This window comes from Carya illinoinensis, chromosome 10, assembly GCF_018687715.1.
Source record: "Carya illinoinensis cultivar Pawnee chromosome 10, C.illinoinensisPawnee_v1, whole genome shotgun sequence".
Classification (NCBI taxonomy): Eukaryota; Viridiplantae; Streptophyta; class Magnoliopsida; order Fagales; family Juglandaceae; genus Carya; species Carya illinoinensis.
The window spans coordinates 6,814,091-6,839,446 of NC_056761.1; the positions used below are offsets into that span (position 1 = coordinate 6,814,091).

General features: G+C 36.2%; 3 protein-coding genes and 1 long non-coding RNA gene across 10 annotated transcripts; 1 reads left to right on the top strand and 3 right to left on the bottom strand.

Moving 5' to 3' along the window:
* Nucleotides 1-4,686: 4,686 nt before the first annotated feature.
* Nucleotides 4,687-7,056, bottom strand: LOC122279046. Its single transcript, XR_006229429.1, has 2 exons — nucleotides 6,674-7,056; nucleotides 4,687-5,134 (listed from the first exon to the last, which is right to left on the bottom strand). It is a non-coding gene; the product is annotated as an uncharacterized LOC122279046 (long non-coding RNA).
* Nucleotides 7,057-7,409: 353 nt separating this feature from the next.
* On the top strand, nucleotides 7,410-14,135 carry LOC122279045 (protein MALE DISCOVERER 2-like). Of its 7 annotated transcripts, none has more exons than XM_043089345.1 (14): nucleotides 7,411-8,329; nucleotides 8,442-8,647; nucleotides 8,753-8,885; nucleotides 9,095-9,166; nucleotides 9,817-9,960; nucleotides 10,043-10,180; nucleotides 10,969-11,079; nucleotides 11,165-11,226; nucleotides 11,320-11,802; nucleotides 12,368-12,558; nucleotides 12,682-12,814; nucleotides 12,905-13,062; nucleotides 13,141-13,332; nucleotides 13,423-14,135. In XM_043089345.1, the coding sequence occupies exons 2-14, from the start codon at nucleotides 8,548-8,550 to the stop codon at nucleotides 13,681-13,683; spliced, it is 2,178 nt and encodes a 725-aa protein (XP_042945279.1). In that variant the 5' UTR covers nucleotides 7,411-8,329; nucleotides 8,442-8,547; the 3' UTR covers nucleotides 13,684-14,135. The 7 variants fall into 7 exon arrangements, with proteins under 7 accessions (XP_042945282.1, XP_042945284.1, XP_042945279.1 ...); XM_043089346.1 differs by having other exon boundaries at nucleotides 7,411-8,062; XM_043089347.1 differs by having other exon boundaries at nucleotides 7,411-7,681.
* Nucleotides 14,136-17,914: 3,779 nt separating this feature from the next.
* On the bottom strand, nucleotides 17,915-19,128 carry LOC122278843 (protein DOG1-like 4). Its single transcript, XM_043089049.1, has one exon. It carries the CDS (start codon nucleotides 18,894-18,896, stop codon nucleotides 18,126-18,128), a length of 771 nt encoding a protein of 256 aa, XP_042944983.1. The 5' UTR covers nucleotides 18,897-19,128; the 3' UTR covers nucleotides 17,915-18,125.
* Nucleotides 19,129-23,164: 4,036 nt separating this feature from the next.
* LOC122278821 (protein DELAY OF GERMINATION 1-like) lies at nucleotides 23,165-24,199 on the bottom strand. Its single transcript, XM_043089025.1, has one exon. The coding sequence runs from the start codon at nucleotides 24,163-24,165 to the stop codon at nucleotides 23,395-23,397; it is 771 nt and encodes a 256-aa protein (XP_042944959.1). The 5' UTR covers nucleotides 24,166-24,199; the 3' UTR covers nucleotides 23,165-23,394.
* Nucleotides 24,200-25,356: the final 1,157 nt, after the last annotated feature.

Genomic DNA, 25,356 nt, shown 5'->3' on the forward strand with positions numbered 1-25,356 from the left:
CAGCTTTTAGGAGTTCTTTTGCATGCCCATTTCGAAGCTGTTGTAAGTGTTTTATCATAAAGTATCCTTCATATAAGTTGTTCCTTTTTGAGTCTAGTTTACATGGATATCTTATTTGCCCCATTTGAAGATCATTTGGTCAGTCAAATATTGTGTAAACTATAGAAAGGTCATTCTGAGAGATAAACTGGAGAATATGTTATAGTTTGGAGTTTTTGACCAAGCTAATGGATAGATATTGGTCCGAAATTTTTATGGAGTATTGTTAACATGTATATATGACTATTGGTTGAGGATTTTTGCATGATTGAAGGTTTTTATGAAATATTTGCTTAGATTTAGAAACTTAGAAACTGGAAGAAGAAAAACAGTTTCTATTTTGAGAAAGTTTAACTCTTTGGTGGTCTAAACCTATTCTAATGACTTTGATAATTTTATTGGAGGATCCTAAGCATCTTATATACATGTTATATTATTATTTTGAAGATATTTGATGTTAGTTTCAAAGATATGAAATTTTATACAAAGAGATATTCAGATAAGCCAAAGTGTGGATGTTCTTGGCTAAATTTATGTTTTGGTTAATTTTTAACCATGTGATCTTGAATTAGAAGCTTATATATGTTTTAGGACATCTTTTTAAACCATGTGATGGTTTGGTTTGAAGATCACATATTTATAAGTCATAGATCAAAAGGTTGATCAAAACAAGTTAGAAACAAAAATCAATAGAAATAGCATATGAGAATTTCGGCCCTATGGAGTTTTAATAGTTGTGATTAGTTTTAAATTTTTCTGAGTTGATATTTAAGTTTAGGATAAAATTTACATGAGGAATGTAAATTTTAGAAACTTTTAGAGTTAGTATGCAAAATCCTTAAGTTATGGGTAAAACAGTCATTTTTCCACATGTAGAGAGTAAAATGAAAATTTTACTCTTTAAGTTAGTATTTTCCATATTTCAAATTATTAGTGATTTAGTTCTAACGTTTAGAATTACTAATTACAGTTCCTCGTGATCGCACTTGAAGTTTTATAAGAAACGCGGAGATCGAGGTAAGTTAGCTTTTAACTTACTAGCAGTCTACTGTGTATGTGTGCTAAATAAAGGAACTACAGTGTATGTATGTGTGTTATCATATATGTCATGCCATGCCAAGTTATCACGTAATTGTCTATTATACAGAATTTATTCTGTTATCAATTTTTTTATCTGTTACATAATATATTCTGTCATGTATTACTGTACCTTACAAGTACGTCATGCTAAGTATGCCATCTATTACATGTATGTCAAGTCATGTAATATTCACTGTTGTAAGTATGTCATGTTAAATATGTTGTCTATTATATGTTATGCCATGTTACGAAATGTTTCTATCTCAAGTTGGTCATGTATTCTAAGTTATGTTCAAGTCACGTTATGTTACGTCAGGACTTCAGTCCTTTCGTATTCCAGTCACATTTCATCTTGAGTACATTATGATGTGTAGAATACATGGGGCCACAACAACTGTGGAGTATGTATTTAACTACAATTGTGATGCGTAAAATACATGGGGCCACAACAACTGTGGAGTATGTATTTTTCATGTTAAGTCAAGTTTGTGTAGAATACATGGGGCCACAACAACTGTGGAGTATGTATTTACACGTAGAATACATGAGGCCACAACAACTGTGGAGTATGTATTTTTAATGTTAAGTCAAGTTTGTGTAGAATACATGGGGCCACAACAACTGTGGAGTATGTATTTACACGTAGAATACATGGGGCCACAACAACTGTGGAGTATGTATTTACACGTAGAATACATGAGGCCACAACAACTGTGGAGTATGTATTTTTCATGTTAATTCAAGTTTCAGAGCAAGTTCATGCTAAGTCAAGTTTCAGATCAAATTCATGTCAAGTCAAGTTTAGTTCATGATTCAATTTAAGCTATGTCAATTATGCTATGTTGTACGCTAAATTATACTTTAATTACTTATGAATTTGATTATGCATTTATGCTTTTTCTGTCATACATGCATCATTAGTCTGTATGGAAGTTTTTTGTTAACTTGCTGAGATTTGTAATCAAATCTCACTGTGGTAGTCCCAACTACCATTCCCCCCCGAATGGTAGATCTTGTTACAGGACCTGAAGGAAGATCAGGAGCTGACCAACTAGATACAGTCGACTGAACGACGGTGCGTCGTTAAGGTTAATATAGTAGTTAAATTACTACTTGTACGATGGAGTTGCATCTCCAGTACTTTTAGATCATAACTATTTTGGAATAGTTCTGTGATCTTAGTTATTCAATGTATCTTTATATATGAAGTATGTTTTAAGTATTTGGGATATTTTAATTTGGTGCATAGTATTGCTAAAGAAAAAAATTATCCGCTGCGAATATTGCATAATGTTAGATGCATGTTAGAATTATTGCATCTTATATGTCATGAACGGGGGCAGGTAACCTTGTGTTGCATGTCTCGACGCTTCAAATGTCCGTCCAATCCCAAACGGAATTTGGGGGCGTCACAATAAGAATTATGAGTTTTACTCATCGATGGATTTGGATGATGATGGTCAATTACAACATGTCTTTTGGGCCAATGCATGCAGCAGAGCAGCATATGAGTATTTTGAGGATGTTGTGACATTTGATACAACATATTTAACAAATAGATATAACATACTATTTGCCTTCTTTGTTGGCATTAACTACAATAGACAGTCAATACTTTTGAAAGCAAGCTTGATATCAAGTGAAAATACTGAAACATTTGTTTTGTTATTTGACACTTGGTTGAAATATATGGATGAGAGAGCACCAAAAACTATAATCGCTAGTCAAGACAGGGCCACGAAAAATGTTATTACAATAGTCTTTCCAAATACCCGGTATAGATATTGTTGCGACACATAATGAGAAAACTACCAGAGAAGTTGGGCTCACATGCTGAATTTAATTGTGGTTTGAAAAGTGTATTGCAGAGATATATTTATGATTATCAGAATTTTGACGAGTTTGAGAAGTCTTGGGAGGTGTTTATTGACACTTACAATTTGAACGAAAATGCATGGCTTCAAAGTTTTTATAAAGAGTGAATGTATTGGGTTCCCGTTTACCTGAAAAATATATTTTGGACTAGGATGAGCACAACTCAAAGGAGTGAGAGTATGAATGACTTTTTTTTATAGATATGTATATTCAGGGACTACGTTGAAAGAATTCGTCGATCAATTGGACAATGCGCTGAGGAAGAAAGTAGAGAATGAAATGGTAGCGGATTTCCACTCATTCAATTACACAATCCCTTGTATATCTCATTTACCCATGGAGAAAAAATTTCAAGCAGTGTACACAAATTCTAAAATTAAGAAAGTGCAATCAGAAGTAATGGAGATTATCTACTCTCACTATGTTGTCATAAAAACAGAATGGGCAATTACCACGTACCAAGTTAATGACCAAGGGAAAGTTGAAGACGGCATCAAAAAGTCAACTTTGCAGGCGTACTTCAATGATTATAAGTGTGAGGCAAAGTGCATGTGTGGACTATTTAAAATGAGAGAGATTATATGTAGGCACATTCTTTCAATTTTCGTCGCAAGGAATGTCCAAGTGTTGCCGGAAAAGTACATTATGGAGAAGTGGAGGAAGGACATTAAACGTAAATTTGCTCTCATTCAAAGTAGTTACGATGACTTGAGTGGTAAACTAGCTACTAGTCGGTACTCTAGTTTGATAAAATTATGTTTCCAAATAGCTATAAATGCATGTGAAAGCAAAGATAATTTCCTAGACATGACACAGAAGCTAAAGCCAATGAATTTGATTTACACTAAATCAAAGCCCCAAGCCACAGTTGCAAGCACTCATGCTTCCATTGACACCGTAACTGGAAGTTCAAAAAAAATGTTGAGCCCTCATGTTGTCAAAGGCAAAGGAAGGCCCCCATCAAAGAGGAGACAACCTATAATAGAGAATTTGCAAACCAAAAATAAAAAGACTGGTGAAAAACGACAAAAAAAGAATGTATGGAAGATTTAAATAATGTGATTTTGATATAGTTTTAATGAATTTATTTTTAAGTTATATGATTTGTTTATGTATTCAGATGTAGCAACATTACGAACAGAAGATATATTAAACCTCACAAAATAGGCAATACCGCATAACATACTGGAAGCTGTTGTTTCGCAACTGCCTGGTACACAACAAAACATTATTTCTTAGGTAAATGTACAATAATATTCCTTTTTGTCTATATTTTGAACAAATAATACCAAGTTTTGCATGACTTTTTACAAAATATTTCAAACTACTTGCCTGCAAGTCCTTGCCCTCTCGATGATTGATGAAAAATATGGTAGACTGTTAGCCCCATCAAAGTACTTGAGATTTGAAGACGTTGTAGATTGTTCTTGTTGACTATGTTCATAACTTCAGCTGTATAACTCTACTTTGTATTCTTTTAAACCTGATGTATTGTTGTGACATTGGATATTTATATCATTTTATGGGTATGAAGTTATGTTATGGGTATGAGATGTGTTAGTTTTGTTCGGAATGAGGATTGATCGAAGTGTTGGGTGCTTGTATTAAAGTGTCAGTTCAAAGTTATAATGTACTGAATTTTATTCAATGTAGAACAAATACTTGTGCACATATACTTTTCAATACATGAAATACAGTGCAAGGAAAATACTTCTCATAACCATTCATAATGTTCACAAGTCTGATGGGTTTAATATTACAATATTGATAAAGGTTGTAAACTTATCTATTACAACCTACTTAACAACATTACATAGTTTGATACACACTACTACTAATTTGTAATTGTTCTTGATCCTATCTAATAGCAAAATATTAGAATTGCAAGTCCCCAATATATGCAGGGTTGCATGTGGTTCGTGTATGGTTAATATCTTTCATTACACCATGAAGCACATCCTGATCATTTTGGATGTCATCGTGATTTTTGAAACTGTACAATTTTATGTTGGAGTTCTTCCTTCCTCTTTTGGAGTTCTTCCTCTCTCTTTTGGAGACAACGTTCTCTTTCGCTCACAATTTTTCCTTCAGGTTTTGTTTCAATATCTACCCATAAAAAGTATTCTCAGTATGGCCTTCCCTGCAACAAACATCTAATTAGTGTGAAAAATTACAATTAATACAACAATATCTAAAAAAAGGTTGCATAAATAAATTTGTTTAGTGTTTACCTCTTTATTATAATTTGGACAAGAATAAAAAGTTCGGTTTTAATTTCTTGGTGTTTTCGATAATTTTAAACGTACCATCTCTCCACATAAAACATTTTGGAGCATGATTCGAAAAAGATGAAAAATGCGCTGAAGATATTGCGTATCAAAAATAGAAACAGTTTTCAAAACTGTGTTCTGCTGAAAATGTGTTATGCCTACATCAGATAATAATCTCTTAGTACTTGCTAATATCAAATAATAGTTATGAATGAAAAATGAATTGTCATATTAACTTGGTTGTTCAATCAGGCTATACTGATTCAATTAGCTTTTGGACCTGATGTGTTTACTTATAAGTGAACATACAAGTGCAATTGCTGGTCCAACAAAAGCAATAAAGAAAAAGAAGCTCAACAATGGAAAGAGAAGAATTTTGTAAAACTAGAGGCTTATCACTAGGACCAAAAAAGCTAGCTAACTTTAAGCGAATGTTTCTTATACGATTTAGAATTTAAGACACATATTATTATGAACAAAGAGGCCTATATTACTATGTATTTCCTGAGTTTGGGTAGCTAATACATTCTTCCTTAAAGTTCCCAAAGTTTCAAAAACAAGTAAAAACCAATAACAATGAAGTACATATGATAGACTGCATGATAGGAAGAGAGTACTGGTGTGTTGTACCACTTTCTTGCCCCTTGTAGAATAATGGATAAAAGATAGTAGAATTTAAAACCACTCAGTTCACTACATTAGTCCATTTTGAAAGATTGGTCCTGAGAAGATGGCATATAAGGGTTTTCTAGTAAGTGCAAATGAGCATTCTTTTTTTATGGGTAAAATAGAAGTGTAAATGGGTATTCTTGGACCAGATTGATATTTGGTGGTAATGAGAGGGATAAAATGACATGGAAGCAAATTGGTGGGTATCATGCTCCTTTTGATAGGAAGACAGGTATGCCTAAGGTTTATGTGTGTAGGCGCAGCACCTAATGTTAAGACACAAATCAAGCACATATATCTAGAGAAGAAAGTGGGAATTATATGTTTATCTCACAACTAGGGCCATTTATTTGGTAGAATTTTAGTGGTGTCCATTTTCAAAAGAGAGCCTTTTGCAAATCACTTACACATTTGGTAAATGAGAGTATTCAATTAATAAGTGAGTTGCAAGAAGCCTATCAACAAGTCTGCAAGTTCAAACACACACACTGCAAGCATAAATTACCATATGTAACCCATTCACAAATTTAAACAAATACATAGAGTGCACAATCAAAACCAGAAATATTTTTTACAAACAAGTGAAGATCTTAACACAAATTTACAAAGGAACAATGCAAAATCAATTCAAGATTCATGCTCAAGTGCAGAATTTCATGCAGAAGAAGACACTCAAAGATCCTTGAAACCAATATCCCTCACCAAAAACATTTCAAATCGTAGAGAAGGAAATCTCTCACCAAAAACATTTCAAATCACAGAGAATGGATGAAATACTCTACGAGTGATGACGACGTAGCTTGCTCAAGGGAGCAACGACGGAGACATCCACGGCGATGGCGACGCACGATGAGCTTGGGCAAGCTTCGGCTGTAGGTATGGAGATGAATGGGTCTGGGGCGAGGGCCAGAAGACCTAGAGCAGGTCTGTTTTGTTTCATTTAATAATAAAACACTGCATTTCATTTCATTTATGCCTGCATTGTACACGCCGAATGGGGGCTGCAATAAGATTTTTTTTTTTTTTTTTATATTTTTTAAATGTAAACTATTATTTTTATAAAAGTAATATTAATAATCATCTTAATTCTCATTATTTTTTCACCATTTCACGAAATATTATTAGATAATTAAAAATTATTTATTATATTTTATTTATAAATTTATTATTTTATATCACATAATAAAAAAATAATAAAAAATAAATAAATAGATTTTTTTTTAATAAAAGTCCATACATAGCATGTATAATTCTGACTTATTATGACGTGACACTTATGTATCACGTCAGCATTTTTAATCACTCAACTAATATAACTCAATAAAGGAACTAATTTAAAAGTTTTTAAACCACAAATCAATATCTAAAAAATAAATATATAATCAAAACTTTATACACCAATCTTCTGTTTTCAAAACTCCAACAAATTCTCTCCAAAAAAGAAAAGAAAAAAAGAAAAACCTCAACAAAGTAGAAAGTAGAGGCGGTTCTCAAAGCTAACTGTTCAATCAATAAATGGCAACGGAGAGAGAGAGAGAGGAATATTGGCCCGTCCGAGTTCATCGAAGAGAGGGTCCATCAATACCGCTCGCTACGAAACCACTCGCTACACCCGCCGATCAAATCCTTTGGGACCAGACCAATGCAGGAAGAAAAACACGACGACGAAAAACAAAACAGAACAGAACACAGCCAGTGAGGGGTGGATCTGCCTGGTCGGGGGATACACAGAGAGAGAGAGAGAGAAGGTAACCCAGAGAACAAAAAAAAAGCAGAGAAAGAACAGGGAGAGACCCAAAGATGGTCGAAGAGAGAATCCTCTGAGATCTTCCTCTGAAATAAAGGGCCGTAATTGAAAAAATTAAAAAGAAAGAACTAATATTATTTAATTTTTGATATTTTTTATCCGTACTTTGTTTTTGCCGTCTTTTGGAGTCTCGGTCTTCCCTAGCTATCACCACTCCTGACCTCCATTCATTCGTTTCAACTGCATTTTCCATCGAATTCGATTCTACACAATTTCCTTGTCCGACCCTAGAAAGTTTACATTCGTACAGTCAACAGCGGTAGCAGAAAAAAAAAAGCTAATCCCCTTACACCCTTTCTTTTTGCCTTTGCCTTTCTTCTTGGTAAATCCTCTCTTGCCCTCTCTTTTGCTTTTTGACGTTGCTTGTTAGCGAGGGTGTTCCTTGTTGCATTCTTTACCGACCCATTTATATCATTGTTGGTGTAAAGTTCGTGAAACGGAAGCTCCATTTTTATCGGATAAGCGGTTGAGCCGGGCTATGCGCTTGTCGACAAGAAGGCTGTTGTGAAGTCCATTAAAAAACTTACACAGATGAGGGACCCTAATCTGGTCGCCGGACGCGAATGCCCTCTCCCATTTGCGTCCGTTTGTAATACAGTTTTCGCATAGTTTGTATATATTTAGATACATATATATCCGTAATGATTTGTTTGTGAATCGTCGGAGTTGTTTATTGTTTTTGTTATTTAATTTTGGAGCAGATTGTAGAGGGTGAGTTGTGTTAAAAAAAAACCTGGCGATTTCGGTTAGTGTGTTGTATAGCTTCGTGGCTGACCTCCCCCACTGCTGCTTTTGGTTAATCAAGCGATGGGGGGTAGATGGCACCCCTATGGACTTGGGTTCTTGTGTTTCGTCGCAGTGATGGTTTTTTCGTGTATTAGGGGGTGTTGGTCGCTCAACGGTGAAGGTAATTGCCGTTTGAGCGTTTGTGATTGTTCTTTTATGCAATTGTGTTGAAAGATAATGTCAGTTGTTGTCTCTAATGTCTGTTACTATTGGAGAGGGGGTGCAGGATTGGCTTTGGTTGAATTCCGGTCGAGAATCCATAGGGATCCTTACTTTGTTCTTGCAAATTGGGATCCTAATGACTCCGATCCTTGCATGTGGTCGGGAGTACATTGCGTGGATGGTGAAGTGCAAATGCTGTAAGTCCCCGTTGCATGAGTTTCCATTGCAAAAGGCATTTTTTTAAGGACTATATGATTATTGCTTTTTCCTTTAAAAGATTTCCTTTTCATAATTTTCTGATATATACTAAGGAAGATCTTAATTGTAGTGGTTTTTGGTTGAGAAGATTCTGGCGCTATGGCACAATTTAAATATTCAATTTCTTTACCTTAAATTATTCCTGTAGGGATCTGAGTCAGCTTTCTTTGGAGGGGACACTGGCACCTGAGCTTGGGAAACTCAGTAACTTACGATCCCTGTAAGGACTCACAGTGTTGCGCAGCTAGAATTTTAGTTTTCTATCTGACTGCAGTTTTCAATTTGTATTCTCAATTATTGTCTGTAGAAGTCGCATGCCATTTTTGGTTGTCCAATGTGCAGGACAAACATATGCTATTTTGATCAATTAAATGTTGACAAAGCCTGCTTCCCATCACAATGAGATAGTTTTCTCTAATGTGTATCCTTGTACCGGTTATTTTGATGTTTCATTTTAAACCGGAATTTTACAATTATAAATAAAACAGATACCTGAAATTTCTACACCGTTTCATGCGTTTTCAAGCTTGCCATTTTTGACAGGAGAAAGAACATACCTTTGTCGAGGATATCTTTTTGGTCTTATACCGAATCATATGTATGAAAAAAAAAAAAAAAAAAAAAGAATTCAGTTCATGTAGTAGAATCTAATTACATTGTGTTCGGCACTTATTAACATTTTGGACTTTTAATAGTTTTGGGTACATCTATTTATGATGGGCAAATGAACCATTCCAATATTTATAGGTTCCCCCAATGCAAATACTAAATCTAGGGTCTGGTTATGTGGCTTGATATTTGTCAGTTTTGCTCTACCTTTTGAATCTTATGGAAAGTTCTGGTTCTTGCTTCCCCTGTTTCTATTGACAGCATACTGTTCAAGAATCATTTCTCTGGTGCCATTCCTAAAGAGATTGGAGAGCTTACAAAGCTGGAGCAGTTGGACTTGAGGGAAAATAACTTGAGTGGAGCTATTCCAGCAGAAATAGGCAGGATATTGTTACTAAGATGCCTGTATGTTAACTGTTACATATTTTATCTGCATATATTGCTTTTAATTTTGAAGTTTCTGGACTGAACTCATTTTACCTCCTAGGTTACTTCGTGACAATGAATTTGAAGGTGGCATTCCTTTGGAGATCAGGAGGCTTAACTTGCTTTCTAAGTTGGAATATGATGATAACCTGACAGCTGTGGCCGCTGGAATTGGCTGTATGAATAGAAAGTTTGGACAGTAAGAATTACGTATTGCATTGAACTTGATTCTCTTTGAGTGCTTTGCTTCACCCCCATCCTTCTCCCTCCTATCTTTTTCCCTCCTCATTCCATCTGACTCACCAACACACACACTGCACATCACATGGTGATCAGGACTCTTCAGTTTACCTGCAAGATATCTTGATGTCTCTTTGAGTGCTTTGCTTCACCCCCATCCTCCTCCCTCCTCTCTTTTCTCTCCTCATTCCATCTGGCTCTCCAAGACACACACTTCACATCACCTTGTGATCAGGACTACTCAGTTTACCTGCAAGATATGTGATGAAAACCTTGCTTACTAGGGATATTTGTAACTAAAATAGAAGCTCATTTAAATGTACCTGACAAAAGAGGAACTTTTTGCTTAGTAAAATGGAAAAACGTTTTTAGTTGAAGTTGTTTGTAAAGCTCTTTAAGTGCCTGGTTTTACTTCACTCAGATCTGTCATTGCACAAGAACTAAATGGAAATGAGGCAATCTTCACAGATATTATTGTGGGCACTGGGAAATAAGTGCAGTGTGAGATTGTACTGCTGGAACTATTTCTAGGATGCAAGATAACCTGAAGCATGTATAACTTATTCACAAACTTTGCAAATGTTGCATTTAAAGTTGTAATTAATTGATGCGTGACAATTAGTCTTAAATTATGCACCTGCATTTGGGAGATTGACCGGCAATGCCTTGCTCAAAGGTTGTTCTGATTAATAATGCAGAAACGTCTACATTTTTCACCTTCTACATTTCTGATTCTTCTTTACTTAGCTTTTGCAGCATCAGGCCGATAATTTCAAAACAGACCAATAAGGCAGATTCCATTATAATCCCAGCTAAAGGAGCTTTTAGGCGTTTTCTCCATGTTCTTTCTCTATCACTGTATGGAATTTTTACCATCCTAATATTACCATTGGCTGTCTTTTGTCGCTATTTATTCATCAATTTTTTTTTTCAATACCTCAAGGTTCAGGTTTGGAAAGGACAGGCAGTATGGAAATGGAGACAGTTGCTGCGGCAATCTACTTAGTGAGTGGAAACAGATCACCAATCTTGGTGCAGTGAATATGAAAATTTGTGCTGTTGAAACTCAACAATGAATTTGTTCCTTGCAATAAGCAGGTTCTTCATCTGAGTCACATGTGGTCCATTTTGCTCAGAAGCTTGTCAGTGTCACACGTCGTAGGCTACTTGAGCAATCCAGTAACCTCGCAGCTGCACCTGCTAGTGACTGGTCCCCCTCTGGACAAATCATTGCTCTTCCAATTACCAAGAGTAGTGGAGCTTTTCCAGCTGTACCAAATGAAAAGAAGAAACAACATTCCCCACCTGCACCACAAGCTTCGCCTGCTGATCCTTCCATCCATAATAATTCAAAACCTGATGACCAGTCTATCCAAACTCCTACTGGTTTTGCCAATCAACAGCCTTCTAGCGGTGGCACCTCTGGAAATATGTGGAAGTATTTCATTATTATAGCAGGTGTGGCTATCTTGCTCATTGTTGTTGCAGCTGTTTTCTGCATGTTACAAAGCCAAGCAGTGGCAAACATAGGCCCTTGGAAGACGGGGTTGAGTGGACAGTTGCAGAAAGCATTCATAACAGGTGATTTTGGTGATTAGAGATAGAAAAAAAAAAGGTTTTCTGTCTCAGGAAAAAAAATGAAAAATATCTGCAATCTCATTGGGCTGGTAGAGCTACAATTAGACCCATATCATTTTGTTTATTATCTTGAGTGTTAACAAAGTGTTATTGAATGAAGTAAATTGGATTCTGGTTTGTGACCAGGACAAATTTGATGGGTTGCACTGGTGTAGAACTAACTCCATGGCCCTTTGTCCTTACAATTTCATTTGAGTATGATTAGTTTGGCCACTGATATTGAATATCTCTGTATATATTACAAAAGTTGAATTTTTGAATACATTATCTCATTCAGTATCGAGTAAACGGAAGCGTTGCAAATACATATATTGTATTGGCAACGCTTTGGAGCATGGAACTATTTTTCTTCTAATACCATGCAATATAGGGTCATCAGAATTCCACTGGTGTCCAAATATACCCCCCTTTATATAGAGCCGATGTCTTCAAACAGAAAGCATGTGCTGGTCTTCTGTTCTTTCAAGATAATATGGTGAGATTGATCAAGTGCGTGTACCAAATGCAGGGGTTCCCAAATTGAATCGTTCAGAGCTGGAAAAAGCATGTGAAGATTTCAGCAATATCATTGACACTCTTGATGGTTGCACTATATACAAGGGAACACTGTCCAGCGGAGTTGAGATTGCAGTTGCGTCAACATTACTTAAATCTTCCAAAGACTGGTCAAATCGCTCAGAGATGGCATATCGGAAGAAGGTCTCTTGTTTCAATGATCACTGAACAAATTTAAGATCCGTGTCCAGCACATTTGCACTTGAGTCTCATTCTCTTCTTTCATTTTTTAGTTTAATAACTCATCTTTTTCTTGACCTGCTGTAGATTGACATACTGTCACGGGTGAATCATAAAAACTTTGTCAATCTTATTGGATACTGTGAGGAGAATGAACCGTTTGCTAGGATGATGGTGTTCGAGTATGCTCCAAATGGAACCCTCTTTGAGCATCTTCATGGTAACACCAACTTTTGTATGCTGTATTTTCACGTTCTAAAACGAAATGAAATATTGGAGGCTTGAAAATTAATAGGCTCCCTGTTTTCAGTTAAAGAACTTGAACATCTTGACTGGAGTGCAAGGATGAGGATTATTATGGGAACGGCGTATTGTCTTCAATATATGCACCATGATCTAAATCCACCTGTAGCACATTCTAACCTGAATTCAACTGCTATCTATTTAACAGATGATTATGCTGCTAAGGTAAACTTTCTTTCTAACAGCTTGACCGCCTTCATTACAATTTCACCATTGTCTAATTACTCTCTTGTGATTTCGCAGATTGCAGAAATCTGTTTCTTGTCAAGGGCTGCATCCAAGTTAAAGACCATCAGTGAAGAAGAAAAAGAGGATTCAAAATTGCCACCACTTGCTGATCCAGAAACAAATATCTGCAGTTTCGGAATATTGTTGCTCGAAATAATATCTGGAAAGCTTCCTTTCTCCGAAGAACAAGGACACCTTGTTAACTGGGTAAGTTGCAAATCTAGTCTCATGACCCAAGTGTTTTGCTTTGGTACAGTTGAATTTTGTAAGATAAAAAATCAATTATCAATGTGCCAGGCTTCTGAATATTTAAATGACAAACGGAGAATCAGCTACATGATTGACCCAACCCTCAAATCCTTCAAAAATGATGAGCTCGATATTATCTGTGAAGTTATCCAAGAATGCATACAACCAGATCCAAGGCAGAGACCAACAATGAAGTGCATCATTGCCAAATTGAGGGAGGCGATTGCTATTTCACCTGATCTAGCAACACCAAGACTTTCTCCCCTCTGGTGGGCTGAACTCGAGATCTTATCCACGGAGGCAACTTAAGTCCTCTCCCACATGACTCTTTGTGCTGTAAGTCAAGTCTCTCTCTCTCTCTCTCTCTCTCTGAGTGCTGAAGAGTAGCCTTTAATCAGTTCCACCACCTCATAACTGAATCTTATCAATTTATATCTGGTACTCAAATCCCCGTCTCTATCGTATGTTCTTATTATCCGTTCTATTCAGATTCTTCCTGCTTCTACCTCGATTCTGAGCAATAATAGTGTGCTCAAGTGTGGTGCTATTGTCCTGCCTAATACATACCAGATATTTGTATATTTATGATCAAAGTTTGAGATGTAAGATATTGGCATACCAGTCAGTCCAGCAAACGTATGCATGCAAATTGTGAACCTTGTAATATGCACGTCTTTTTCATTTTGTTTATATATGTAGGTTGCTGAGAACTCAGAAAACTCTTAATCCAACTTTGTAATGATCAATGCCTCTTTCCCCGATTCAGGGTGTAACTATCACCATTATTACTCGAAAACTGATTGCTTAAACTCTCAAAACCTGGAGATTTTGGACGATGGACTGAATCAACCAAAGCTCCTTTTGTCCTAAAATCTAAGCTGCTTGAGAATGTGCGATTCTGATCATTTAAATTGGAGAGAGAGAGAGAGAGAGAGATTCGTGTAGACCCTAACAGTATACAATATATATAAGTAGTATTAACATATTATAAGAAAAAATTATATTAATGATGACGTAATTTATAAAGAGCAATGCTACTCAATCTCTTCAACATCTACACATCATAATTTTTTTTTAAAAAAATTTAATTTATTTTTCTTAAACTAATTGAGTATTTCTTATATTCATTATTCATATATTAAATATTTAATAAAAGAAAAAAATAATAAAAATTAAGAAAAATGTGATGTGTGGAGGTTGTATGAATAGTAGGAGGTAATAGCAGGAGGTTATTTAGTTTTTTTTATATATCTAATTTTGGATGAAGGTCAGAACTGGCCGTGAATCCGAGACTGCCTTCACAATCTAATTTTGTTATAATGTCATGTCGTCTTCGAAAGTGATCATTCTCAGACAGTCACATATGGGCTAAATTAAGAATTATATATTAATATTTTCAGGGATATCTACAAATTAATACAAGTTCTATTTTGACATGTCACCAATTAGTTTAAAGTTAAGTAAATCATGCCAATAAATTTATTTTTTTGATATATTTGGAGAAAGGGTTTCAAATTCCAAACCTTCCAAATTTGAAAGTTATGTCAATCAGCTACATGTCTTTACTCAAGTCCGTAAATTATTACATTAGTGACACAGGGGTGTTCATCCGGAACCCGGATAACCGGGTTCTGGTTACGGGTTTCGGCCCGGATCAAATCCGGGCCGAAACCCGCAATTAAAATAACCGGAACAGCCGGTCTGGACCCGGGTATGAAACCCGGGTTCCGTATTCAATACCCGGTACAACCGGGTTTGTATAAAATGAAAATATACCCCCCAGTTTCGAGTGTCCCGACCCCCCCTTCTCTCTCTCTCTCTCTCTCTCTCTCTCTCTCTCTCTCTCTCTCTCTCTCTCTCTCTCAAACGAAAGAAGTTTTGTAACCCTAGCCGCCGCCGCCGTGTCTCACGCGGCCCATCTCCCCCCTCGAGTCCCGACCATCCCTTTCTCACTCTCCCTCTCCCTCGTCTCTCTCTCTGTGTCACATGAAACCTAGCTTTGAAACCCTAACCATCGCCGTGTCTCACGGGTTTTTCACTGTCTCGATGATTACTTGATGGAAAGGAAAGCAGATTTCGAAGAAGATGATCCCTCTGTTTTGAGCGCCGAATCCCTTGCCATCACCATCATCCTCGTGACCCAGAGGTTTGTTCTCTGCGATTTGGGTCCTTTTTTTCGATTTGGGTCTGTTTAGCTTTTGGAATGCTACTCTGTAAGATTAAAAAGTACGTGCTAGTCTTATTTCTTTATAGATTCAAATGCTCTGTTTTGGTCAAATATTGTTTTAGAGAAGATTCAAATATTCTTTAAAGATCACATGGAATGGAGCTGGTGATTGCATTGATGAAACATGTTATTAAACAGATCCGGTAAGCCTCTCCATTTCTCTCTTCATTTGGGCATTTTTGTATTTTTTTTTCTCATTCTTTAACTTTAGATGTAAAGGTTTAGTATCAGTAGGAGTAATGGTTTCTGGGATGGGTTTGTTTCTTGTTTTTTGTTGATTTTACCCTATTTTTCCTCATGGAGCGAAATGAACAGAATTTACAGACTTACATAGGCTAGGCCTGCTTTTAGAGGCTAGAAAAATGTAAAAGTCAGGGTTATGGAAGTGTATTGGTTGTGTTGAAAGTCTTTGTTGTATTATGTCGTTTTCATTTAGCGTTTCCAAGATCCTTTGCCGTCGACTTGGGGTTTAATTTGGATGTGGAATGTGGATATTGATCTATTTTCAATACCAAATATAATTAAAATATTCGAGATGATATGGAATGTGGATCATGGGTTTCCAAGGGCCTATTGGTTTTCCCACAATTGTAGACTTTTATTATTTTATATTTTATATCATCCTTAGTGATTTGAAATGAGTCTGTTCCAATCCTCAAAAGGACAAGTTTTTCTGTTATATAGGTTTTTATGGTGCTAAAAGAGTCGTAGTAGTGGTCTTTGCATGTTTTAGCCCTGAATTTTTATCTAGGACTCTTGGCTGCATTAATATCGTCATGCATTCTCATATTACAGGTCTTTTGTAGGAAAATATACATTTTTTTTTATAACATTCATATATCAAGCAGAAATGATTTGGCCCTTTTTCATATGTAAGATGTCATGAGCATGTTCATAGGAGTACCGTGTAGAGGTACCAAATTTTACCCTGTTTGGCTTCTAAATCTTTGTACCATTGCTAAATATGGTGTAACTGATACTTGTTTTGTCTAGACTATTCTGTTTCACTGTGCTATATGCATGTATAGATAATTGTGAGCATAATAATTACATTTATATGATACTTGTGAGCATGTATAGATATTTGTCTTCATATTTGTCTTCATCTTTTTAGTTTTATACACAGGAAAAAATAATTATGTAGGTTCTGAGACTGACTTCACCGAATTGAGATTCCATAGGGTGATTATTGATTATTTTTATTTGTTGTGATAAGTGGTAATTGATTATTTAAATGGAGAGCAATGGTATGAGTTTTCTTCACGAAGATCTTTCATAAATTAAACTTGTTTGCTAATTTAGTTTTCTTCATTCTTTTGGATGTGCACTTACAATATCTTTATTGGATGTGGTATCAGGCCTTGTTGATCATGACAATTACCATGAGTATTGTCACCTTATTTATTTAACTGATTTCCATGTGTTTTGCTTTATATATATTAATGTGCAAGGGGATGTCGTGGCATGTAGTAGAAGCTCGACGTGCAAGGGGAGCAGTGAAGGAGCAGTCCAGAAGCTCTTCCTAAACTGATGATCATCAATCATGATAAATATTGTGTAATTGTTTTGTAATCATGATCATTAATCATGGCTTGTAATTTTGTGTTTTGTAATGTCATGTATAAAATATCAAATAATGTAATATATATACGTAGCAGTGAGTAGTGTGTTGCATGTATTTTATATGATAAATATTGAATTTCTATTTTTTTTCAGTTGCATTTAGTTGAAAAGATAAATAGTTGCTTTATATATAAAAAAAATGTTTTTAAATTACAATAGAATATAGGCTTCTAGATTTAAAAAAAAAAAAAAAGGCTTTTAAGACTTCTAGAATATAAGCTTTTAAATTACAATAGAATATAGGCTTCAAACCTGGGTACAGTCCGGAACCCGGATTTCGGGTTGCAAAAAACCCGGATACATCCGGGTTCCGGCCCGTATTACAACCCGTGCATATCCGGGCCGGAATCCGGCCCGGATTTGCAATCCGGATTCCGGGCCGGATATACCCAGATATCCGGTCCAAAATCTGGATGAACAGCCCTAATTAGTAATCGAAATATTACCAATTTTGATGGTTATAATTTGTAATGAATTTAGTATTTTTTAATCGAAATATTACATATATATGTTGACTAGCTTCCCGGGTTGTCCCCAGTTATGTATGACATTTAGAATAATTTTAAAAAAAATTATATTCTCAGCTTACCTAACATATATAATTTATGATAAATTTTAAAATTTAAATATTAAATATCAAATTTTATCATTTAAATGGCGTAAATAATAACATTATACACTATACACCAATTTGATAATAGATAATCTCGTATAATGGTACTGTGCCCATCAATACATGCAAAGCTACGTACGTACACTGTTGCCTTGGAAATAACTTGAATAATCCAAACCTCTCCACAAAAACGAACAGGTATAATATTCGCGTTGCCTATCATCAATTCGTAAAACAGTATGCTTATATATATAGTGATGAAGTAATACAAAAACCCCCCAAAATTTCCTAAACCAACTGCTTGGGTGGTTCTACTAATATTCTATCCGCCTGATCATTCTGGTTTCTTTTCTTCCCACCTTGCCTGAGTCGAATCTGAAGCGTAATAATTGCAGCCAAGAAATCCACAGACTGCCTTGGGCTCAACACTTCCAAAACCCCCTTGAGAGTTTTCAGTCTCACGCCATCTGCAGCCTTCACCACCCTCTCCAATCTCTTCAGCAACTCCTTCAATGCCACCTCCACCAACCCATCCACCTGACCCACCACATCCCCCCCCTCCTTAACCCTGCTCGCCAGCCTGGCCAACTCGACCATCCTCCTGTCCGCCATGGAAACCTGCTGCCTCTCCATTTCCCTCTCTACCTTCTCCTTCTCCAGCCTTATCTTCACCCTCAGGTCCTCAATCTTCTTCACCTGCTGTTCAGACATCTCCACCAGACTATTTAGCGGCTCCATTGTCTTGATCCTCAACGCGTCAATTACTTGAAACGCCATGGATGGCTTCCAGTCCGTGATCCATAAATAGGCATTCTCTAAAGGGCTCAACCATACCGGAGTAAAGAAGGCAAGCACATCTTCATGCGCACCAGCCCATTTCACGGTGTAGTACTCCTTATAATGACTTGTAACCCTAGATATAAAAGTTTGCACCTCTGTTTCGTTCAGTTTCTCTTTGGACACCCTTAGGAGTAGTTGCACATGTTCTTCAAGTTGGCAGACCCACTTCTCAAAGAACTCAGAGAACTTCTCTTCAACTTGGGTTTTCATGTTGTTCATAGAGAAAAAAGAAAGGTGATGGACAAAATGGGGTTGTGCTATGAATGAGATATATATCGGCAAGGTGAGGTTGTGCGCATGTTACCAGATGGAAACAGGAGGGGAAGCCACGGTGCAAGTGGCATGCCTGGTGCATGCATGGCTTCAGCGCAGCAATTGCAATTGGCCGCTCGTGGTTTTGAAAGGCTGTGTTACGTTTTGCAAAGAGGAAGAGATGGACTGCATGAGTCTATGCTCAGCTTTCTTCCTTTCTTGAAATCCATTCTTAATATGAATAGTCGTCCAAATCTACCAGCTGGTGTTCGAATTCTTTGTTGAAATCAACGTGTCATTGTGGAACACATCTGGGTTCTACGTGGAATGTGTTTAGGCTGTTCGTGGCTCATAGGATCCACCGAGTTCCACACATGTTCAATGAGAAATGCTACACAACCTCCCAACACACCGCACTCCACTTTTTTTTAAATTTTTAATATTTTTTTAATATTTTTTTTGAATTTATTCTTTTTAAATTAATTTAATTCTTTTATTCATTATTTATATATTAAATATTTAATAAAAAATAAAATAATAAAAATTAAAAAAATGCGGAGTGTGGGGTGTTGGGAGGTTGTGAAGATTTTTTCCATGTTCAATTCCCACCTTGCATATGACTCGGGTTTGATGAGAATATTCTACGACTAGGAGGCGCGCGCGTAGAGCTCTTTAACAAATGAGAAATGATATTTGCAATCGTGATTGTGTAAGCAGCATGCAGTCGCTTTGAAAAAAATGAACTAATATGAAATTTACATAAAAAAAAAACTAACTTTTTAATCGTGGACCCCACTCTTTTTCAAAGCGATTGCGTGGCGTTTACAATTTCACGACTGTATGTAACATTGATGTTAACAAATATACCTTTCCTTCCCTTTTCACTGTAGAGTGAGCTAGGGTAAAAAATAGTGCATATATTTGGATGGGAAAATTGGGTGGTTTTTTAAATAATAAATAAATGGATATGAGAATCTCATAGAAAGGAATGACATAGTGGTTTGAAATCAGAGACGAGATGAGATGATTTTAGATAAAAGATGAAAATTAAATAAAATATTATTAGAATATTATTTTTAATATTATTATTGTTTTAAAATTTAAAAAATGTTGAATTATTTATTATATTTTGTATAGAAATTTAAAAAAATTGTAATGATGAAATCATGAGATACTTTCCAAATCCAAACATGACTATATATGATTATGCAGCGAAACGTATGAACAAAACGTCATGAATCCAAATCTCCAAGTAGTTCATACTAGCTAGAATATTGGAGAATTCTTTCTGTAATTATTCTTAGTATACTTGAGAGAAACTCAAAATTGTTGAGAGCTGTGCACTTTCTAAATTAGTTGAGATTTTATCTAGAACCCAATGTCAATCAAAGAAAAAAGAAAAAATGGACATGAGATGAAAATTTTACACAAAGTAATGCTATTTGAAAGCCTTTACTCTACATACTATTCACATGGTATAATTCAATTTGTAAGATTTAAAATTTATTTTCAAATTAAGTTATATAAGGTAAATAATGTGAGGTCGAATTATTTTTTAAAAAAATTAGGAAGTTTGAAGTGATTGATGGTGGCCACTACGGGTGGCTCATACATGAAAAAAGAAACCACCCCATGATGGTTGGGTGGTGGTTTTTCAGCCACCCACGAAATCGGCCGGGACGACTGAGGGTGACTGTTTATGTGGTGTTCTATAGATTCTCTAATGATTAAAGAAAAATGATAGTATGTCTTATGGATTTGTCTCGTTATTTTAACTGCTCCTATATTTAATTTTTACGTGAGCGGTTCTATCACATTTGCTTATTTATTTATACATATATACATATAACAAAGTACTCTTTAATTATCCATCACCAAATGATTTGTATAAGTTCAAATAGACAAATCTTGTACAAGTTTTTATAAAAAAAAATAGGCCTCACATTAAAAATAGGCCTCACATTAAAACAAAAAAAAAATAGATCTCACCTTTAAAAAATATAAAAAACTCGTTTTGTTTTAATGAGATATACTTTTTTATAAAAGACCTATGCAGAATTTATCTATTTGGAGATTGTACTTAATATTACTCTTATATATAATAAGTGAAAGACAGGGATTCAATGTAGTTAGAGTAATATTATATATAGTCATAGAGTGTACAAGCGTTGTTCAATTACTTTGAAAAAAAGTGAAATTCATTATTAAAAAATTAATTTTTTTTCATATAGATTCCATACTTACTTTTTTTTAAAAAAATTATATAATACTTTCACATTCTACAACTATAAATATCATTTATCAAAACAAGGTATGCAACAAGCAAGACCCAGTGGCCCACCAAAGAGTCTCTCCACTACTCAAAGGCTCAAATCCAATTAATATATATTATACTCAAAATCCTGTTAAGAGCCAAGGCAGAAAGGAAATCTCCGAGTTCTTGAACAAGTTAAGCTGGGGAATAGCTGATTTAATTTTATTAGAAAAATTATATTTATAAATTAGTGTGCAGAGCGTCCCAATTAATTTACACTACAAGAATAAGGTCTTGTTGCAGCTCTTAAATCATTCGGAATTCACCCTATAAAACGCAGCAATTCACAGATACCAACAATTCTAGGTTCGTTGCTGCTTGGTCGCCAAAGTTTCGTTACAACTAGTTTAACTCAGCTGATGTTGTGAATCGTTAGAAAAACATATGTTTTCCATCGTTTTATATGGATGGGAAAAATAGAGGAAACCGCTGCAAATTATGCCATGAGTGATGTTTGTAATCGCTGCATCACTCAGTTTGGGTCGATTAGTAACGTTGCAATACTGCATATTTTTCCGCTGCAAAATATCAGGTTTTCCATCGATGAATCGGAATTCACAGAACAGTTCTAACTTTACATCGGCAAACCGCATCCACCACAAATTCAAACTTTACTCTGTTCTGGCCGGGTTCGTTTACGGCATTGAAGGAGAGAAGGTGGAGCCCGATCCGTGTGGGGGAGAGCAGATCGACTGTGAGAGAGACGGAGAGCTTGTGGAGGGGCTGTGGAGCATGGGAGCGGCCGTGTAGAGGGCTGACTGAGCAGTGGTGCTGCGCCGTGGAGGAAGGCAGCGCAGGGCTTGGTTGAGAAGTTTTAGCCCGATCCGTGTGGGGGAGAGCAGAAGAGACGCGGCCGAGAGACGGAGAGCTTGTTTGGGGCTGTGGACCTCATTTGCTGGAGGTTGTGCGTCGGCTGAGGAGGCGGCGGCTGGGAACCCATGCTGTTTTGTTGGACTTCGACGGCGGCTGGGAACCCATGCGAGAGAGGGTCGGGCTTGGGGGGGTCGACGGCGGAAGATCTGTAGACGGCGAGAGAGGGCCAGAGCTTGGTTGGGTTGGCCAGCGCGGTGGGTCGACGGCGGAAGATCTGTAGAACATAAGGGGGCCGGAGAACATACTGAAGATGTGAAGATCGGAGGCGTGAAGATCTGTAGGGGGGAAGTGAAAAACAGTGGGTACGTATAAAGGCGCACGGTTTTGTTGACTAATTTGAAAACCGTTGCAAAAGGTTTTTTTTTTTTGTTTTTGAGATGTTGCAGCGACTGTTTTGTTGCAACAAGTTCAAAAATCGCCATAACAATTAATTTGAATATTGCAACAATTTATAGTCGACGTAAAAAGCCAAAAAGTGCTGCTTAAGACCAATTTCGAATTTTGATGTAAAAAATTTTGCAACAACATAAAAATTATTGCAAATAAAGATTTTTTGCAACAATTTTATTTCCATCAAACATAAAATTGCTGGAACAAGACCTTATTCTTGTAGTGTTATAAGAAAGGTTTAAAAAAAATATCTTGCAAATCAAAATTTATTAGATAAGTAGTGTTGAAACTGGAAAGTATATCCACTAGTACTTGATCGATCGGCTTGCAAATAGAAAATCTCAATTGATTTTTTTGAGTTTTATAATAAAAAATAAATTCATGGTATATTAATCACTCAGGTATCGTTTGGATTTAAAAATTATTATAAAAAAAATTATTTATTTATGATTAGTTAATTTTAATAAAATGATTATTTTAAATTAAAATTAATTATAAATAATATTTTAATTACAATAAATTAATTACAAAAATCTAATTTTATTGTAGTGAATACTTTCAACCCACTAATAAATTATATTTGAGTCCTAGCTTGTTTTCTAATTGGTTTACCGATTACTGTACGTCCGTATAATTATAAGTCACACGATGCATAATATATTAGTATATTACAACCACCTTTATTTATATAATCTATTAACAGGGTACAATACTTTCTTAATTTAAGCAATCTACTACACTACTTGCACGCACTCCAAGCATTTAACCAAAACCCAAAACCTAAATGGCCAGTTATCTCTGGTTTTGGTGAGAGAGATCTAGAGAGAGAGAGAACCAAATTATTTCTCATTGATGATCTATGTACGCATAGTACGTAAGTACTCATTTTCAAGAGATAATTTCCTCTCTGCCATGCCTCAGATCATCATTCCTTTTGCCCCACTCGTGCACACATAGGTGAAGCTTCTTACCCGCCGCCAGGAAATCCACCGCCTGCTTCGGCGTCAATATTCCGACCAACTCCTTAAGCGTGCTCAACCTCAGCCTATCCGCCTCCTCCAAAATTCCCGCCATTTCTTCCTCTTGTTTGTCCAGAGCTCTATTTACTTCCCAGTTCATCTCGCCGACCCGGCTCAATCTCTTCGCAATCACTGCAATGGGCTGGTCCGCCACGTCCTCCTGCAAGCTCGCCATCCTGGCCGTCAACTTTTCCTCAGATCTTATCGTCTTCCCTTGTAAGATGTTGAAGAGGTCAAACTGTTTGGAAGAGAGGTCGCCCAGAGTCCCGGTAGTGCTCGTGCCCTGAAGAAACTCGTCCAGCTGGGCCTCGATCTCCAACCCACTTAGGGCATAAACGAGACGGATATATTGGGAAGGTCTACAACCACCGAGCCAAAGCATGCAATTTTCCCAGTTGGTGCACCAGGAAGGGACTAAGAAAGCAGAAACGTCGTTGTGGGCTAGTTGGCTTCGCATGTCAGCGTAGTCTTGAAAGTGTTTGATGCACTTTTGTGCCAGTTGGCTAAGGTTGTGTTCATTGCTGTCGGTCATGGAGGCGTGTAGGGTTAGGGCTTGGTCGAGTTCTGAGAGTTCTTGATGTTGGAGGTTCATCCATTTCAGGAAACAGGATCGGCACCGCTCCTGGTCATCGGTTGCCATTTCGATTAATTGTTAAGCACATTTGGCACATTTCTGTGCATGGTATCCACATGTCTATATATATTATACTTGACAAGTGAGGCGAGAACGGGACAAAAAAGTAGGGGCTATATAACCGATGTTCTTCGGTTTTTGATAAACTTTTGGACTGTTGCTATAAAATTTTCTTTTCTGGACTTTTGGATTTTGCTATAAATAGGGATAAGATGATCTTTTTCATTTTATTTCTTTTTCTAGGCTGATAAAATATTTCTATTATTATTATACAGATCAGTTTAAAGTCGGTCATGAATTTGTCAATCCGCCTTTCTTTTTCTAAACAGACACATATTTTTAAGAAGTATTTCAATTGAAAACTGGTGAAGCCAAAAGTTGTTTGGAGCCTGGAGGGGTGGAAGATATAATTTATATATCTCAAATTAAGGAGTTAGCTGCTTATTTATACATAACTTGAAAGTGATCATCTGAAAACGAATCTCTCTCTTCTGACTTGCGTTCCAGTTTCCTTACACTATTGCTCTGTTGGGTTTATATGCGTGGAGTCTGCGGAATATTGTATTTGTGATAACTCGTTCGGTTTGATAACTTAACCCAATAAGGATCTGTTGAGATGTTTTTATGAATTTTTAATGAGACTTGGGCTATGGAGCGGCGCAATACGGAGCGATCATGCATGGACAAACTATTTTCACCCGTTTTGCCTCTTAATCTAACTTAACCCAATAATTCAGATATACTATATATTAATGTATTTAACCTTTATATGGCTGCCACACTAAATCTTTGATTAATAAAATTTTCTGCAGTTTTGTAGACTTAGCCATATTACTGATCAATGACGTAAACCTTATATTGAATGTGATTTCACTTTTATTTTACTTTTTTCTTATGCATGGTTCTTAACAGGCTCCGATTTAATGAGGATTTATATTAATCCTCCTTTTCAGGGAAACAAATCTTCATTCAAAAACCTTAATTATGATATTGTGAATCTCTAATTCGCTGTACGTTTATTGAATCATAGATTGGATATTCTGTATAAATGAATTGTTACTTTTGTTATTTTTTGTAGAGGCTGGAAAAGGGCAGACAAGACTAGCTCCTCGAGAATGCATGACTTTCTGAATTAGCCGAAAAAGATGGCCACCTCCAAGGACCAAAATCGCCAGAAAGCTCCTCGATTAATTTCCC

What these genes read in the sequence shown, in the direction of transcription:
- LOC122279045 (XM_043089344.1), top strand. Translation starts at nt 8,548, where the DNA reads ATGGGGGGTAGATGGCACCCCTATGGACTTGGGTTCTTGTGTTTCGTC. An exon ending in GCAGAAAGCATTCATAACAG is followed by an intron (nt 11,803 to 12,367) that starts GTGATTTTGGTG and finishes TACCAAATGCAG; the next exon opens with GGGTTCCCAAATTGAATCGT. An exon ending in AGATGGCATATCGGAAGAAG is followed by an intron (nt 12,559 to 12,681) that starts GTCTCTTGTTTC and finishes GACCTGCTGTAG; the next exon opens with ATTGACATACTGTCACGGGT.
- LOC122278843 (XM_043089049.1), bottom strand. Translation starts at nt 18,896, where the DNA reads ATGAACAACATGAAAACCCAAGTTGAAGAGAAGTTCTCTGAGTTCTTT.
- LOC122278821 (XM_043089025.1), bottom strand. Translation starts at nt 24,165, where the DNA reads ATGGCAACCGATGACCAGGAGCGGTGCCGATCCTGTTTCCTGAAATGG.